General features: G+C 37.8%; 1 protein-coding gene across 1 annotated transcript in view; it reads left to right on the forward strand.

The window, feature by feature from the left end:
• Window positions 1-19,715, forward strand: part of LOC132332073 (dynein axonemal heavy chain 5-like) — a 154,739-nt gene that overhangs the window by 122,104 nt on the left and 12,920 nt on the right. The window contains exons 70-73 of the mRNA XM_059856007.1: window positions 1,287-1,408; window positions 2,591-2,938; window positions 7,372-7,560; window positions 15,071-15,203. Of these exons, the coding sequence (XP_059711990.1) occupies window positions 1,287-1,408; window positions 2,591-2,938; window positions 7,372-7,560; window positions 15,071-15,203 (792 nt within the window). The remainder of the gene's footprint in view (window positions 1-1,286; window positions 1,409-2,590; window positions 2,939-7,371; window positions 7,561-15,070; window positions 15,204-19,715) is intronic.

The raw sequence follows: 19,715 nt of genomic DNA on the forward strand, positions 1-19,715 counted from the left end.
TGTGAAACACATCCTGTTTCAGCATTTATACTCCATCTCAACAGCAGGTAGTCAGTCTGTTGATAAAAATTTCGTACTTCTTCCTCTTCTCCTCTCCCCCTTTTAATTCAGAGCTCAGCATCTTTTTATTGCACAGTGGCCCCCTCCTAATCATTCTAATGGTAGCAACCTATAGCTCCAAGAGGCTATTTTAGAAGTCAAGTTACAGTCAAGCTGCAAATTTGCAACTTGCATTTAGCAGCTGAAAAAAGCCCAGTGTAAAAATTTTAGTCAGGATGAAATATAGAGAGTTTTAGTTTCTCAAGACTGTCCTGTCACATTGGCAGCACAATAAAATTAAACACTTTTTTTTATTTTGGAACCCTGTTATGATACCCGTTCGATATTTTGAAAAGCTATTTGTTTGAATATTGTTTTACAGGATTTTTGAGAAGCATGAACAAAAGCAAAAGTACTTTTATTGCGTCATAGGAAGTAAGATGACTTTGACCATCTTTTCAGTGCACTTAAAATCTGCCCTTCTAGACTTGTGTGAAGCCGATTACGTGGAAAGTATCATAAGAGGGACCTGATGACAGTTACCCATGCTTGGGTTGTCTGCCCAAGGCAAAAGATGCTTGAGTAGCACTGCCTGAAAACATCTGGGAGCAGTCGAGCTTCTGTGTTCCATGGCAGCTGAGACTGTATCAGTATCAACTGCCTAAAGCTGTTCCTGGGATACGAAATGTCAGTGCTCAAACAAACCTCCCCAAGTATTAACATTTGCACTATGAATTTAGGTTCTCTTCTCGTCACCTTGGTGCCTCTAGGCCAGTTGAACAACCTGCATACAGAATTTTGAGATTTTTCTAGGAATCAAATCTAAATAAAATTATCTTAAATAAAACTAAAATCTCTTATTATAACTAAATAGCAAAAAAAACTCTTGGATACCCAGTGCTATATTTCATATGATGTTAGTTGTCTTTTTTATTGCCATATAGTTGCTAAATAATTGTGTTTCTATTTCAGTTGTTTATGGGATCATTTAGAATATGATTATGTAATTTTAAATCTTTCCAGACTCTTGAAATTAATCTTTTGTGTTACCTACCTAAAACAAAATGTTATTGAAGTTTGCCTGCTATGGCCAGCTGAACAGGTATTTGATTCTAAGACATTATTTGAAGGTATAAGTAAGATGATACTGCAAATTGGAATAGAGAATTCTGCTTAACAGAGGTTGGACTTATGGATTCCATACATTTTTTTTGCAAATGTATTACATTTTTTTACTTACCTTCTAGGTGTGAAAGCTGGCTTAAAGCGAACATACTCAGCTGTTACTCAGGACCTGCTGGGAGCGAGCAAAATGCCACAGTGGAAACCATTGCTATATGCTGTAGCATTTCTTCACACAACTGTTCAGGTTTAAAAATATATTTCTTCTCTTCTGTCATAAAGACATGTTTCATTTATTAATGAATCTTGTTATTAAATGAGAAATATTTTTAAAGGGAAGTCCCATGTTGGCAAAATAACACAAATAAAATAAGAAAGAGAACAACATATCTCTATTACTGCTACTGTGTTAGAACTTATAATTTTGTTCATGCTGGTCCTGTATCTCCAACAGGGATGATATTTCAGAGGAAAGAAAGGACAATCAAGCAATGATCAATTAGAGTACACTTCTATTAAAGTCCTTGTCAATGACTGTGTGATCTGTTTTTCAACTAACTGGACTTTTACTAATATTTGAACTCATAAAAGCATCCTAAAGAAATTTACAATTTATAGTTTGGAAAACCATAGTCTCAAAATGCTGCATTCACAATGAGAAGGTGTAAGAGGGTGAATATAAATCCTTTCTGCTCTGAAACCTGTAGGAGGAAATGAAAGTAGATTTGGGTCTTGACTTTCAGGACTTCTATTAAAGAAAGTGCTTTATGGATTAACCACAACTTTTCATCATCCTATCAATAGATTTTGCAGTACTCTTAGTTTATATTTGGAGCCGGGCTAATTTAGCTCTGTGGCATCCATGCACTGATACATTATGGTCCAGTGGAAGCCTGTGTTAAAAGAAAAAAATTGCAATTACCAGATATTACCCTAACACCTATGTACTGCCAGCTGAGTCTGCAGGTGATTCACTAGGAAGCAGTTTTTCCTACTTGCATCTGCACCATGCAGACACAGCAGGGACAGGAATATAAGTGATAAGAATATATCTAGTCCATAGGAAGATCCCACACAATGATTATGGCTGATGATTTTGAACAGAATTGCCTCAAACAGTAGCTTAATTTTTGAAATTCAAAAGCTATGGTTCCAGACTCAGAGATTCAAAAAATACTTTAAAAAGAGAATTTTTTTTCTTTGTGAGACTATTAATATTCCTCTTATTTGTTTGTACAAATTTAGCTACTAGATAATCAATCAAGTGTTTGGCCTTGCCTGTGTTAAATGTATTTTTTTAAAGTTGGTGAAATAGAGTTCCAGCTGGACTACTGCATTCTTAACATATTTCATGTATTCTTCTGGACTTAAGCTTTCTTCACAATTGATATCAATCAGTGTTTTACCTTTAATTCTAACCATTCTACAGGAAAGAAGGAAGTTTGGCCCATTGGGCTGGAATATTCCTTACGAATTTAATCAGGCAGACTTGGCAGCCAGCGTGCAGTTCCTTCAGAACCATTTGAATGAGGTGGGCATCAGACAGGGAGTGAACTGGAGCTGTGTCCGCTACATGCTTGGAGAAGTGCAGTATGGTGGCCGTGTGACTGATGACCTCGACAAGGCCCTGCTGAATACATACACAAGAGTCTGGTTTGGAGAGCACATGTTCAGTGAAAAATTTTCTTTCTACAAAGGCTACGTTATTCCAAAAGGGAGTACAGTGGAAGACTATCTCCAGTTCATAGAGCAGTTACCAGTGATTGATACACCAGAGGTAAAATATTTTAATATATAAAGGGAGTTTTTGTCAGATTAATAACTTAATGAGGGTTTGTTTTTTTTTTTTTTCCAGTATGCATAGGTCAAAATTAGCAGACAGACCATTATAGTGGATATTCAGTGTAGATCTGCTGACCAGGAAGAGGTAGATGAGGCCTTTTTCAAACAATTGGAAGAAGTCGCATATTCACAGGCCCTGGTCCTTATGGAGGAATTTTAGCAACCCTAATTATCTTCTGGGAGGTTGATGCAGCAAGGTTCAAGTATCAATGTGTATAAAACCCTGTTGGAATGCTGTAAAGGTAGAGCTGGAGCCTTTTTTATAATGTCCAATGAAAGGAAAAGAGGCAATGGACATAAATTAAGCAACAGGAATTCCATCTGACAACAAGAGAACTATTTTTTAAGTGGAGGTGGTCAAACACTGGGAGAGTTTGCACATAGATATTGTGTAGTCTTGCCTTTGTAGACGTTGAAATCCCAACTGGACACTGTCCTGGACAACCTGCTCTATTTGCCCCTGCTTGAGCAGTGGATTTGGATTAGATGACTCTCAGAGGTCTTTTCCAAACCAAACTATTTTGTGGTTTCACAATTCTGTATGGGATTGAGCAGATATGCAATCTGAGAAATAATGAAAATATAAAAGCCCTATGGTCTCATTTTGAAAGTTATAATTGGGAGTTTATTCCATTTTGACAACAAAAAGATGTGGATGTTGCCATGAATTGGTGGGGTAGGGTGCAGGATAGCAGCTGGTTGTAACCAGTTTTACATGACCCCATGTGTGCATGTCACAGTGGTCACAGGGACTGGAGGATGGTGACTTTCTGCTCCCTTCAGTACAGGCACACATGCTGAAGTTAGTTAAAACTGAAACAGAAGAGAATGCTCTGGAAAATTGAAACAGAGGTGAATGGTCTGGATTTCTGTCTCATTTCTAGTAAGTTGATAAATGCCATTGGAAATAAGTTCCATTAAAATTAAATAGACAGAATGGAACAGAAAAAACTGGTTTTCACTTGCTAATAATGTTCTGGCTGAGAGGGTGAGAAGTTTCCAAGGTCATAAAATCAGCTTGGAAAGTTCTGAATCTCTGAAGATAGTGAGACCAGAATGCAAAGGTATTTGTGCCAGCAATGATGTACTTTTTCCAGGTGAGAGTAAATGCAGACATAATAATGCATCACTGGGATCCATTCGAGCCCAGCTCATGAAGTGGTTCCTATCAGTGTATGAACCTTGGCACTATCAGATTTCAGATTCTACTTTCATGGATCTGCTCTTTTAAGCACTTCGGAACCAATCTCACAAACTTGCAATGTATTTTTAAAGTGTTTTGATGCCTGCAAAAAATCTGTATGTATGGTTTGAGGTAGGGGAATTTTACCTTTGGCTTTTATGTAAATAGAAGCAAGTCCAGGAATGCAAACATCTTTTTGTTCTTCACATTTTCACTTGTTAGGAAGAAAGCTGTGACTTTCTTCTGTCATTCTAAAATCTGTCAAAATTGCTCATGAAAACCTTTAACCTTTTAATCTCCCAATTTCTTCGTTTCACAAGAGATACTGTGCTAGTCCAAGCAGTGTATCCTTGATTCATTCCTTTTCCATTTTTAGTTAAGAAAGACTGAATTGGTCTGCTTGCAGTGTCCTTGCTCCTCTGATGAAATTTCATCCTCTGAGCAGAATGAACACTGTCTTCTGAGAAGGGCAGTTGAACTCGGTGCATTGGGTTAGGATGGAAAGGTTTCATTAGCAGGGGGCTAAGGAGCAGCTTCTGTGAGATGCTGGCAGAAGCTTCCCCCATGTGGGCCAGTGTCAGACAGCTCCAAGACAGACCCACTGCAGGGATAATGTATTTATGTAGGATAGAAAAGTGCACATGAACCTTCAGTCAGAGACAGGAGTGAGAATACATGAGAGGAACAACTCTGCAGACACCAAAATCCATGAAGAAGGAGGGGCAGGAGGTGCTCCGGGTGCTGGAACAGAGAGATTCTCCTGCAGCCCATGGAGGACTTCACCCTGGAGCAGGTGGATGCCTGAAGGAAGCTGTGACCCTGTGGGAAGTCCATGCTGGAACAGGTTCCTGCAAGATCTGTAGCCCCATGAGGAGAGGAGTCCATGATGGAGCAGATTTTCTGGCCAAGGTTATGACCCCAGAGGTGACCCATGCTGAAGCGTCTGTCCCTGGAGCAGTGCACCCTGTGGAAGGAACACACACTGGAGCAGTTCAGTGGAGCTGCCTAATGGATAAGTTTGTGGAGGACTCTTATGCTGGGGCAGGGGTAGAGTGGGAGGTGTCCTGCTCCTGAGGAGGAAGGAGTTGGAGACAGTGTGTGATGAGCTGACCACAAATCCTCTTCCCTGTTCCTCGTCTCCCTGTGCTCCAGTGGGAGGAAGTAGAGAATTTGGGAATGAAGTTAAGTCTGGGAAGAAGGGACAGGTGGAGGGAAGATGTTTTTATGATTTGATTTTATTTCTCATGATCCTACTCTGATTTGATTGGTAATAAATTCAGTTAATTTCCCCAAGTCAAGTCTGTTTTGCCTGTGATGATAACTGGAGATTGATCTCTCCCTGTTCTTATCTCAGACTGTGGACTTTTTGTTGTGACTTCTCTCCCCTGTCCAATTGAGGAGGGGATGATAGAGGAGTGATTTCAGAGGAGTGTAGAGCTTTAGCAATTGGTTTTGAGGATTCATAAGGCTGGAAAACCCGGAAAGACAGAATCCAACATTCTCTTTTTAAACAACATTCCCAGAGATTTTGGATCAAAAAGAACGAGAAATTGGGTCCTTGATTAACATACAGGACATTCAGAAAACTGGTCCACCCACTGGTTTCTTTCTTCTTTCTTCTTCATACATCACTTGCATGAAACCATAGGACCAGAGCTGTCTCCCATGTCTCCCTGTCTTTGTTAATGTTATTCCGATGTTTAAGTTAGCCCTTGGACTAGGGCTCCATTTCACAGATATAGCAAATATTCTTCATGGTGCTAACTTGAGCTATAATATTGCCACAAAATCTGCAAGAGGAAAACCAAGCAGATAAGCCCTCACTGTGCAAGAGCAAAAGCAGGAAAGAATGTATCTTCAAATGTGTATTTCCTTCCACAGAGAATATGAGTATAATAAAGTGCATTGGTATTTTTGCCTTTTACAGCTCTAAAAATTCAGTTTGAGTAAACCACTATTTGCAAAACATTAAATCCTATCTGGAATCTACCTGCACACTATTATAGTCACACTGTCAGTCAAATGTGGTATTAGATCTGTACTTTGTCCTGTTGTAAGGATAAGATTCCCAAGTGGTGTAAATCAGTGCTGCTTTGCTGGTTTTGGCAATGATGCAGCCACTTATATCCCTTGTCCCTGAGTTTCTAGATTTACAAGTAAAATTATATTAAATGGCCCTTTAAATTCTCTCCTCTGAGTATGTAAATACTAGTTTCTAGAAGTGCCTTCTTGCAATATACTGATTCTAATGTAAAATATGAAGAGTGAATATGTGAAAAAATGTGAAAAATGAGAAACAGAGGATTGCTTGGCTTTTGTGTTCAGTTTGAGGGCAAGCCTTCCTCATTGATGGATCAGTGGTTCAAAGTTTGTAAGAGATATGTAATATCTATAATTAAATGAGGGCTGGTGAAATAAGTCACAGTACATACAATTCCTCCTGGAGAAGGGTTGCAATTGTCAATCTGACAATTATAGACTTACTGATATTTCAGTAGAAGTTTCTGAAAAAGCTATTATCATTCAGACAAAGGGCAGCTTCGCAGTAATTCTGTGCCAGCTGTGTCTTAAATAAAGTAATTCAATTTTAGAAGAAGGAGAAGTAAGTGGGGGGAAGCTTCAACCAAAAATAGCTAAACCATAAAATATCCTAAATATAGCACTATATTTCGGTACTTCAGATGTGGGCATTATTTTATTTACCATATAAGCATTTATTTACCATATAGGCCTCTTATAAGCCTAAGAGTCTGAGTAAAACAAAACATGTTAGAAATGTTGACTGGTCAGATAATTAGGGGCATCTCCTTGAGCTGGTACAACAGCAATAGACCCACAGAGACAAAGAACTAATGCTAAGAGGTCAATGTCCACATATGACATTTCCAACGCTGAACCAAAGGAAAGGGATCTGTTCTCACCCCCTTGATACCATTCCACAGCATGATCCATGTGAAGATAATGAGGTCAGTTAAAAAAACCTTCACTGATATGAATGAAAACATTATTCCATATGCAGCCCGTGTTAATGGTTTAGTGCAATTTTTGTTTGGTCCTTGACCATTTAAATGGAAGAACTTCCACTGGCCTGTTCACATCTGTTTCATGGAGCTGAGAATTTTCTTCCTTGTTTATCCATTCTCATGCTTTTTTTCCCCCCCAATTTTTATACCTTTTACTTTAAGGTGTTTGGACTTCACCCTAACGCAGATATAACTTACCAGACCAACCTGGCCAATGAGACATTCAGTACCATAGTGAGCATCCAGCCCAAAGACAGCAGTACTAGAGGGGGAGAAACCCGGGAAGCAGTGGTGCAGCGTCTTGCTGATGAGATGCTGGAGAAGTTACCTCCAGATTATAACCCTCATGAGGTATGTGCTACTTTATAAAACAGATGTTTTATGTATGCATGTATATACATTCTTGTTTTGTAAGTTTTATTGTGCTTCTTAAATTTAACTGGCATGTGTTTTAAAAAGATCTTAAAATTATGCATAGGGGCTTATAAGTCTGTTTTGCTTTATTATCTAACATACTCCTATATCAGACAGATATATTTCAAATGCCACAGTCCACCTGATCAGACACCTTTACTCAGAAGACCCACTCAAGGCATCAGAAAGTTCTTGCTTTCCTTAGTAGCTTACAGAAGTAGCCTGATGAGTCTGAGGGACTGGTGATCCTATAGTGGTTACAGCATTCAATTGACCTACTCCCATTATGACACCACCATGATGGAGAGTGAATTTTATCACTGGCCTTCTCATGCTCAAGATTTTTTTGGGTCTTCTGAGTTAAGGTGACTTAACTCAGAAGAGGTATCTTTGTCAATCTTTTCTTGCATTTTTAATTAATAGCCCCATTAAATGGAAAAATCCAGCACTGAGACTCTTACATCAGTTTATAAGAAGGTTCTGCTGTCTTACCAAGTAGTTAATGAACAGTAAATGTTAAAAACCCTCATTTCCATTATTTCATTCTTTACAATTCTGTTTTACATTGATGGTGCCTTTTTTTCCCCCCTGATTGTAGTTCAAGCTTGTAAAATGCTCAGTATGAATTACAACTTGCTATGCATGCTTTATTTTCTTCTCTGGCCAACTTAGAATGTCCACCTAAGGAACAACTAATAGTCTTGGGGACCTGGCAGTATTTCCTGTCTTCCCTTCTACTGTTAATCTAAGATTGAATATGTCTTGTATAAATAGCCACTTTGTACTGTCATAATTCAACTTGGAACTTCTATTTTCATTGTTTTTGTCAAGCTACTTACGATCTGCAACATTTTTTGGTGACATTTCCTACCATCTGCCTCCATACTGTTCTTTTCCATCCCTTCCTGTTTGCATCTCCACTTTTTGACACCTTCTTATTTTGTGTCCTAATGAAAGTATATAAATAATTTTTTGTAGAATTTGATTAAGAATGGAGTACGTTTTCTTGTTTTTGTATTATTATTTAATGGTGAATAAATATTAGAAATAGAAATAGAAAATTAAATCTAGTAAGTGTAATAAGACTTCATAATTTATTAAATTTAATAATTTTCATATTGGATCTACAACTATCATTTACACCTTAAATTGTTCTCAGTCCTCTTCCCTTATCTTTCCAATCAGAGTAAAGCTTTTTTATGGAACTAGATTCTTCTAGTTTCATTCAGCTCCTTCATTTTTTTTTTTTTTCTTAATTTATAATAGCAGTAAAATACCGAATGCCAGGATACCATGTATGCTTTTGCCATATTTGTAATATGGGTATTGAGTTAAGTTTTTTACAGTGTACTTGCTAAATCCTCCAAAGGACTATTTCTTCATTCCCTTGTTAAGCTGACAACTTTTTTCCTCCTGAAGAATTTGTAATGCTTAGAAAACATCAATAGTACTTACTGCACTTTACATTGTAACCAGAGGGTAGTCTTAACCTCAGGTTTTACCCCTGGGAAATTTGTGCAATACCTTTTAGTAATTTAAAATGCACACACAGTTGTTTAATCTAAATTTCACTTTGGAATAAACTGCTTTTCTCTGGCATTTTTTCTGTTTAATCTTAGGCTCATTCACTTTCTTTTCTTCTTGGTTTATTCACTGAGGTTATGCACACAAACCACATGCAGGGGCTGCCTCCCCTTCTAAGTCACTTCATCAAATCTTAGCTTTGGAGACCACCAGTTCTGGATCCAGAGGCTGTAGTTAAGGGCAGAGGGTCTGAAAGGATTATTTCAGACGTTCAGTCCTTCACTTCTGACTTGTCTCTCTCTATTTTACTGCTGTACTTGTATTTGTATATAACACATACTGTTTCATGTGTCTGTATTTAAAAAAAAAAGTCACCACCAATTTTTTTCACTGCTCTTTCACTCTCATCATCAAGCAGTATGACAAATTACCTTTTCTCATGATCTGCCAATCATACATGAGGGGTTTTATTTTCTCAAAAGCAGTCATCCTTGCAATGATGCTCAGAATTAACATTTCTTTGCTTCAGTACTGTTTCTCTTACATCTTCTATGAGCTTCAAAGGAAACTTATTTTGCTTTAATTTGCTTGATAGCTGTCCTGTTATGATTCAGTCAAGGAGATTTGAGTTTGTATAGCGGGTGTGCTGTTGGATCTACTTTTTTCTTCTGTATTTCTTGTAGATGCATTCTGAGTTCAGTAAGTGTAGACACCACCTCTTTCTGGGGATATCTAGTTTTCTAAAGCTCTGTGCATCTTGATCTGTGAATTACACTTCACTTTGATTAATCATACCACTCTATTTATGTGCCTTTTTTTCAGTCTGAGTTACTGATGGATGGCACAGTACTTTTCCACAGAAACGTTCAAAAATTATGCATAGTTTCTGTAGCATGGTAGTCAATCCTTTGTTCTAACCATCTAGAGAATATCCTCTGTTCATTTCCCAAGAGTTTTTTTATTGTTAATAATGTATTCCTCTGTATCTCTCCTTGGCTGTCTCAGCTGCCCTACAATGTCTACAGATTTTACTTCTGTAATGTTATGAGATTTGGCGTTGTTTCCTCTGGACCCTGATTTTCAATATTTCTTTCTTCAGTCTGCGTAGTGAATTTACCCTTTGTCTCTTCCTCCACATTTTAGAACTTTTCTAAAACTTGTCTTGTACATTCTCTACATATTAGACCTTGATTTGGTCTTTCCAAATTCTTTCCTTGTTGTAGGGGAGTTCCCCTTTTCTGCCATTAGTGCCCAGTTCCACGTCTTATGTGTTGCTTATGTGCCAGAAGTGTGGCCACATCTACACAATAGGCAAAAAAAATCTATATCAAATGTGTATCTCACTTGAACTGTCACTCAATTATTCTGGAACCTTGTAGAAAGCTGTGGAGTGAGCTGTAAAGAAAGCTAAATTTTTAAATGCAAGTTTGCATAAACTGAAAAAAGCCCCAAACTCAAATGACTAAAATGCAAAAATAGAAAAATAATATCATGCTCACTAATGTATAGCCAAGAATTTCATCAATCAGAGCAAAAAAGAAGGAAGAGTTTAGGTATTCTCTGAGGAAAGAAGCAACAGTTTGGCAGAAGCTACAATATGGCAAAAAAAATTATGGTTGCAAGCAAAAGGAGTGAAATGTATTATGTAGTTACATCCTGCAATGTCTGAGAAAAAAAAAGGGAACAAGATGGGTTCTGTTGTTTGTCAATTTAAGTCAACATTTGGTCATTCAGGACATTGTTACATACTAATCAGTTTAATTAATCTGAAACAAATAAAACAAATATCCTAAATTGAAAAGACTGAGGGAATGTGTCTAGGAAAAGAGTTTATATGCATTTTCCTTATTGGAAAAGATCAGTAAAAAGAGAAGCATTCATTAGTCCTAACGGTGCAGCTTGGGTTTGCTTTTAGAATGATATTGTGCTCCAGTAATGCCATGATGTGTTAGTTAGTCTTTGAAAACCTAGGTACAAAGATAATATCAGTGGAGAAATGGAGCAAAATTTTTTTGAAACAATGAAGGTAATTAAAAGCAAATTCTCTTCAGGCAAAGTAGCAGGTGCCTTTGCTACCTTTGATCAGTTCTTGTGGCTCCCTTTAGAATATATGGAGTGAATTTGCACAGAGCTACAACCCCAACAGACTGGGTTAGGGACAGATGGTACCAAAACCAATTATTTGCTGGCATTCAGAGCTCCGTTGTATTTTCTCTTTATACATTGTGAATCCAGAGAAATTTCAGGCTGTCACAGAGAGGCCTTCTTCATTTCTCAATTATTAGCCTTCAGCAATGGCTTCAGTCTCAACAACTTTCAAAACAGGGCAACCATTTTACCCCATCATATATGCTGCTTCTTTTGTTGTTGTGTTCTTGTAATGCTTCTCACCAGTCAAGTAACTTGCCCAAAAGAGTAGAAACAAAACGAGTCACCTTTGCATGCTTTCTCAACCTGTGGTTTGACACAGGTGGTGGAAAAGCAAAATAAATCTTCCTCCTGACCTGAAACTGTCCTCATTTTTCTCTGAGTAAGGATTCTGCTTTCATGAACCTTTTTGCTTCTGGGTCTCGCCTTGCAGGTTACAGAGAGATTAGTGGTAAAATGATTAGGTCCAGTCAGTCTATGTGAGTGAAGACAGATACAAGAATAAATGTCAGCCTGTCACACAGAGAAGTTTACAATGAAAATGATCCTTGCATCTTGAAAAACAGCTTTCTAGGGAATAGCAAGTAGCAGCAGTTTTTTTCCTTAAATATTGTTTGTAGTATTGATTTAGCTGTAATTCCTCTAAGGCTATGGCTACATTAGCAAGCACTGCATGGAAATAGGAATTTGTCTGAGAACCTCAGGCCTTCATTAGATGTTTTACAGGGGAATTTGCCTTGGTTTAACTCTAGTCTGGGCCTGTAGGCTGAACCCAATAGGAATTGAAGTACCTTAGAGTCCCTGAAGCACACCTTTTGGGTTAGTTTAATTTGAAGCTAACCTTTGTGTGCCTGAAATCTAATTTTCAGTGCAGGGGTTTTGCTACAAAAACAACCAAGAAACCCAAAAATAAAATAAAATAAAAATTCAGGGTCTGAACTAAAACACTGACATAGATGATTCTGTAATGTGTCTCTGGTTTACTTATCAACACTATCAGATATGGTGGTCATCCAGCTCTAGAGCTTCTTCTATTTTCTTTGTATTCTACTGTCTGCCTCCTTATGTGCAGCAAGGAAAGGGTCCTTGACATTCCTTGAAAAGAGCTTTGGCTTATCCATCTACAGAGTGATGGACTTCCCATTTCTGCTGACAAAGAATGTAGCAAGTAACTAAGTCTGATTTAAAAAAATAGCATTTACTGAAAACCATAGGCAGTCACTACTGCAGCAACTTGATCAATGATCATGGCATGAGTTCAGCAACTACTTTTCTACTCATAGTCCTATAAAGTATGTGCTGACAAAGAAACTGGTGACCTAAGAACAGTTAAGAAATATGCATAAAGGAATCTGACACAGTAGAGATATGCATTGCAAAATCATGTAGACAAAGCTATTCAGATTATGATTTTAGTAGCTCCTTTCTTAAATCACATTGGTTTATGTTGGATGATAGCTGTTTGCATAATGAAAAGGGGATGTTCTAAGTGGGCTTTATGGAATTAGTATATTAATCTCAGAAAAGCTATTTTGGTTAATGAGTTTAATCTTTTGAGGGTTTTTTTCTGAGAGTTGGTATCCATATCTTTATGTCATAATAAATACAGCCCTGGATGTAAATCATCTGATTGCTTGATAAGAAGAATTCTAGTACAAAACTAGTTAATCATACTTTAGTGCTTGTATTTGAAATGAATCTTAGCAGCAAGATTTCCAAGAAATGCACTCTGTTGTACTCAGTAAATCTCACCATAGGCCAGGATTGATTTGTATACAACAAAGTAAGAAGTATGGAATTATTTTTTTTTTTCAGTTTTACTGTCTGGTTATGCTTGGTGCTCCAGACTGAGTGTTCTGAGCATATCTAGGTTGGATTAGCAAATTTCTGCTTTTTTGGTTGCCTCCATTATTCCAAACATTATAGGTATATTTGTAGGTACATGAAAGGAAATCAGAGGATTTTGTTAGTTCCGGGAAATCACTAGTTAAATTGTACAATTATCAGCGCCGTAATATTTTAGAATCTTTATTTCATGTCCTCTTTGTAGAGTCATAAATATCAATATTTTGGAAAATAACCCCTTTAATAACATCTTCCATACAATTTTTCCTCAAATGGGAGAATTCTTCTTCTAAATGATCCCCAAAAGGAACATATGCTTTGTCGACTGGAAATAAGAAGTGTGTTTCTTATATAAACGATAAAATGCATAGATTATATTCTGTATAATTCCTTTCTTATTAGTGGCATGCACTAGGCTTCTAAGTATTCTGAAAAAAATAAATCAAATGTTTTTACTTTTTGTCAACAAGCAAAATTACCAATTCCTGTGAATTTTTCAGAAAGCAGAAGTTATCCCTGGATTTTGTATGAAATAATCAGAATAATTCATTGTGTGGATTATCCAAAAACTTTATTGCCTCAGCTCTAGTCTATGATAGCTGATTTAAGTATTTTTTTCTCTTTCACAGGCAGGACACATTAACTCAGTCTGTAAAATGTACTGTCACACTGCAAAGCATTAGCATAATTGGCTGGCACCTATTTCTTGGACATTCTGTCTGACAAACCCATGGGTCCTTGTGATTAATATATGATGTATAACCTTGCTGATAGCTGTCTCCCAAGGAAAATAGCATAAAAAGTTGAGAAAGAGTATTTTATTGGGCTTGGAGTTGAAATTTAAGATTTGGAAATTGCCAAAACATTTGCATATTTATACTAGTGATTATAACTTCTCTTGTGCTGTATGATATTCATCCTGCAGAAATTTGCTATTCGTGGTAATAATTAAATCTTTAGTAATGTTTATTATTTGTATAAAATGTATAGTATACATAATAATGTATATATTGAGATATATGAGCCATTGGCTTTCTAAAAGTGGGGAACAACTCTTGAAAGTCTGAAAAATCAGGAATTCTGGTACTGGGTGGGCTATAGGCACCATGATTTTTGGAGGTGTCATTAAACTCCCTCTCATGCACCATAGTATTCAGTGAACTTTGATATGCATGGAACATGCAGTGCAGGTCTGAAGACATTCCATACACATCATATGCAAAAGTGAGACAGGGAATGCTATTGCTACTGTCATTATGACATGTCCTTAACCAACACAGGCAACTGATTCCCTTTTGAAAATATTCTCTGTTGAATTTGAGAGAAACTGTTATCCTTGAAAACTAAAAAAGACCAAAGGCTTCTACTTGCAGAATGGTGCACATAATGGTGTAACAGCTTTCTGTGGCATCTGTATTATTTCTGGCAGTCTTGCCTCTCTAGTAATGTATCCATGAGCATCTTGTCTTATGAACAAGTCTCATGCTACTGAAAGTAGCAGCTTTTACATATCATTGTTCTAGTTAAGTGGAACTCCATTTGCTGCATTATTTCAGCTCAGCAGGACAAGAAAAGATGATAAAGTTCACCCAGCACAATTTGGAAATACAAAGAGGTTACCATCAAACAGTGCTTTTGTATAGCATGTGGGGTTTTTTTATTTTAAGATCTAAGACCCTGCAGCCTAACAAGGACAGAAGGAACTGCTGTGTCTCTTCAAAAAGAGGGAACTTTCCCTTCTTAGAATGACGAAGGACCTCGTTCTGGTAAGCTAATGAGTCACAGTGTGCTAAATCTTACAGTTGGCACAGGACTTGAATGGCCATCTGTTACTAAAATGTTTCTTTTCTGAAAATGTTTTTGCTTTCAAAAATTATTGCATGGCAAACAGGAGATTAGATTTTATAATCATTGCACTATTCCTTTTTAGGTGAAAGCACAACTTCAAAAGATGGGAGCTTTTCAGCCCATAAACATATTTCTCCGTCAAGAAATTGACCGGATGCAACTTGTTATATCCAGAGTTCGAACTACACTGACTGATCTCAAATTGGCCATTGATGGTAAGCTGCAATATCAAACATTGCAATTAAGGTGCAATATTTATTACTAGCAGTTCCTTATACCATATAACTAAATAAATATTTCTCCTCATTTCCTTAATTTCTCTTTTGTTCCCTCCCTCACACAGTTTTTCTCTTTTTCTCTGTCTTTGTCATATGACCACTAATTCTAGCCCTTAAAATCTCCTGATTGCATCTCTAAGGACACTCTGCCTAAATTTATTCTGCACACATCTTCTCCAGTATTGCAGTTCGTGTCCCTCAGCACTACTTCACTTCTGTGATTCTCTCTAGGATCCTGCAGAGCTCAGAGGAGCTGAATTGTGTGAAAAAGTCCATGGGCCATGTACCAGAGTTATTTAAGAAATTAAGCTGAGACATAATGATATAGAACAAGGTAGAAGGGTTGCTGCTAAGTAATTGAGAGACAGGGAACTCAGGAGGCAAGGTGAAAAAGACTCCAATTTAAGGTGAAATGTGACACATTTGTGAAACTGGTTGTACCAAATGGCATGTCTCTAAATGGAAGCTGAAGTGAGTGGCAGTGTCAATCAAAAGAGAGAGAGAGATACAGTTCTTCTTTTAGGCTTCACAGGAAGCAGGAAACAGCACTCTGTATCTCTCAGAGACAGGAGTATTTGGCTGAAAGTGAGCAATGGTGAATGAAGTTTAAAAACCTCAAGAGCAGAGACAACTAGAAGCAGATGGAAAATTTGATCAGAAAAAGAGTGAGGAAAAAGAAGGGATAACGATGTTGCCGTCTGCTTTTTGTTTTCACTTCCTATTTTGCTTCTTCTTTTGCAAGAGTTGAAATACCCAGGAAGGAAAAGTGTGCTCAGCCAAGCTTGAATTAACAAATTAAAATGAAGCAGGAATGGGTAGATTCCACTGGTAAAGCTCTCACCCAAATCTGCTGTTCTCAAGCAGAGAGACAGAAATTATCTGACAGAGCAAACTGTCCTCACAGGGAGCAGGTCAGAACGTCTCAGAATTAGTCCCTTCTGACATAGCTGATGGCATTACTGTAATCTGTCTTACTGGTGTTCTGACGATGCCTTTCATGAGGGGGCATTATTTTTTAATTTGTATTTTTATTACATAAGGATCAAAAGGGATTTCTTTTCCCCTTACATTTGTATGATACACTAAGACAACCAGACATGCTTCAGAAACCTCATGCCTCTAATCTGAATCTAGGAAAGATGTGCCCAAGGCTAATAATCTTTCATATCCTGTAATAACAAACATAAAGATCAGGCTAGAAGAAACAATTGTCCCCTCTTCCTGACCTGAAAGTTCCCTTTTATATGTGCATAGAGTCCCTTTTCAAGTACATAAAAGGGATATTTTCCATCCAAGAAAGTGTTAATCTTTCCTTGATTGTGACAGATATATTTAAATTCTCAATATATATAATATTCTGCAGAGGGGTGGATGAGTAACATAATTTATTTGCACTTCACATTCAGTTCCACAGTGGGCGCAGTCCTCTGCCAGATGTTTAATCAAGTTAATGCTGTACCTTTCATGCAATTCTCTAAAACATAATTTCTTACAGACAGGCAAGTTAAATATTGTGAAAAATTGCTCTGAAAACAAAATTGGATGTATAGTTAACAATAACAATTAATGGCTTCTGGCATGTTCATGCTATACCAAGTGCATGTGGTAGACTGCTAATTAGGGGGTGGAAAGAACATTTAGGCACTCTATCTCAGCAAAAGGAAAAACCCCAAACTGTCTCATACTAGATTCTCTCCCAAAACGAGTCAACTGCAATCTCAGGTCATCTGAGGTGCTTCATTTTCTTTTCTATGAGGCAAACTGATGTGCCTGCTCAAACAGGTCATGTAATTTTTGACATCTGCCCTGCTCATATATCTGGCTCTGGCTTCACGAACCTGTAAGGCCCAGCACCCACTTTAAGCAGACCTAAAATCTCAAAAAAATTTGGTGTTTAAGAATATAGCGTGTCTTTAGGTTGTGAAAGGAAGTCTGAATATCTGATTCTGCAGTTTGGATGTGAATGGATGGACCTTGTTATTTTGATGTTGTCCACCAAGGTAATGGAAAGCCCTCCTCAGGGGATTTTGAGGTAATTTGAGGTAATGTAAAGCCCTCCTCAGGGAGAGCCTACGTGCAGCTGAACATGAGGGATTGAGAAGGAATTTGCAGACACAATTTTGTCCTTCTGTCCAGAGGGCAGATTAAGCAGTTCAGCTTTTGGGAGGGGAGAGGATGCTCAGCATGTGTCCAACATGTTTGTTGGCAAATATGCCCCAGAAGCTTTCTTCTCCACCAATAAACTTTGGTGCCCAGAGGGACACTTTTTCTGGATCAAATTGTAGTAATTAGATTGTAGCTGCACTTTGTACTCTCACTTATGTCCCAACCATTACTTCTGCTTTAATTACTTATTGATTGCCCAGAGTTTATTTCACAGTTGGCATAATATAGAGCTTCACCATAAATCAGAACACGGCAGTGATGATTGTCCTCTCGAGTGCTCTAAATAGAAGCCATGTTCCAAAGAGAGAAATCTTTCAGAGACAAGGAGAAGACATGGGGTTTGCACCAAAAATGCCACATCTTAATGGGTTATGAGCAGCAGAAGATGAGGTTTTGAGCCCCTGTCAGAAGATGACCATTCTTTGTAGGGCAATATCCAAGCTGTAGAGTTCCTGTGTACTTACCTCCTGCCTCTGGCAGTGTAGAGACCTGTGGCACAGAATACTAATCCCCCACTCTTTATTGTAAAGTGGATACTTCAAAACCCCTCTCTTACTAGTGAAGATAGTGCCTCCAAATGCAATAAAATCTAATGACCTATCCAGTTATTCCTAGCCTTTTAGAGTTTGTTTGAGTTTGACTGAATGTGGCCTGTCTGTGAGATTTTATGGGGTTGTCTTTATTTCTCCATGCACTGAATAAGAGTGGTAAGCATTTTGATGTCTTATCTTGATGAAGAAAGTGAGAAGAGAGATTCTGTGGGAGTGTTTTCCATGAATGAAGTGGAGCATACTTGTAGTAGCACTGAAAGTGGGCATTGAATCCTTGGCAATGGAAATATGCACAGCTTTTAGTTTGATTTTAATCCTTATTCTTTTTGACCCAGTTAACATTGTGTTTAAGGGCTTCTTGTGAAAAAAAAAAACAACCAAAACTTAACTCATTACTTGGGTCTAGGTTCTACTTTGGTCATAAAACTGCATCCTCTTGGTTCTGGTTTCTGGTACCTTACAGCTTTGTGTTTTCAAACTAATCTTTGGGAATTGCCTGATTCGCCTACTAGATGAACAAGTGAAGAACATCTGAGAGACTTTGGATTTTTTTATCTTTTCATGTCATATACGTGCCCATGATCACAGAACTCCCACTGCTATTTGTACAGTATCTACAGAGTTAGGAGAGAGAAGTCCTTTCCTCATAACGCATTTCCTGAAAATACAGCAGTTCTATGGCAATGTAGTTCTACACATTATAGGAGTCTTGTAGGATTTTTATGGCATCTACACGAGCTCATGAGTGAAGCCCACAATAAAGATTCACTGCTTATTGGTTTCTCTGGGTCTGGATTGAAGGCACTTGAGACAGTAGCTCATGTTTGGACTCAGGTGTTTATTATTTCTTATCAGTAAAACAGTCTCACAACCATGAATTCGGCAGCCTTTCATTAGAAGGCACAAACTATCTCTTGTTACAAGCTCTTTTAAGACTAAACTATCCTTTTAAGAACTGATGCTTAGATTATTTTCCCTTTTAACCCAATAACTGATCCCAAAGAGCCCGCGATGCAGACTTTTCTGCCCAATTACAAAACACCACCCAAACCCGTGAAGAAGAAACCCAGGACAACACCCTGTGCCATCCATCTTGCTTCCATCCACAACATACTAAAAATCCCAAAACCTAAATTTCTCACCAAGCATTACACCTACATTAATCGCTATTATCTATTTCACACTTATATGGGTTCTAGTCTATCTTGCAGTCTAGGAAACTTTCTCCATGAATGAGGGTCAAAGTCAGTGCTCCCCTAGGGGTCAGGACATCCCAGAGCAGACAGAGAAATATTCCTGGTGTCCTGGGTTTCCACAACTACTTTTTTCCAACTCAGAACACCGTGAAGTTGAAAGTACCATTTGTATCATGATGCCAAAAGGAATTTCTATTCACTGTATGTAGCACCTTATAAGAGGGATATAAATGAAGTCCAAAAGAGTCAAAAGAGGTAGCTGGTAATTTATTTTAACCTACATGGTGAAAAAGTGAAGCTCAGGAAACTAGTCTTGCCAGAGTGCACAGGAAAGGTAATTTCCCATGAAAGGAAGAAGTATGGACTCATTCCCCATGTCTGGCTAAGTTCTATTTTGACTCGTAATGGTACAAGACTGCTAACGCTAACACAGTTTTAGTTTGCCTTGCTGACAATGGAAATGGAATTTTGAACTGAAAGATCTTGGGCTCTTACATTACTAAGTTGTACTGTGTGTATGTGTGTGTGTGTGTCTT

The sequence above is a fragment of the Haemorhous mexicanus genome, chromosome 1 (assembly GCF_027477595.1).
Source record: "Haemorhous mexicanus isolate bHaeMex1 chromosome 1, bHaeMex1.pri, whole genome shotgun sequence".
In the NCBI taxonomy this organism is placed as follows: domain Eukaryota; kingdom Metazoa; phylum Chordata; class Aves; order Passeriformes; family Fringillidae; genus Haemorhous; species Haemorhous mexicanus.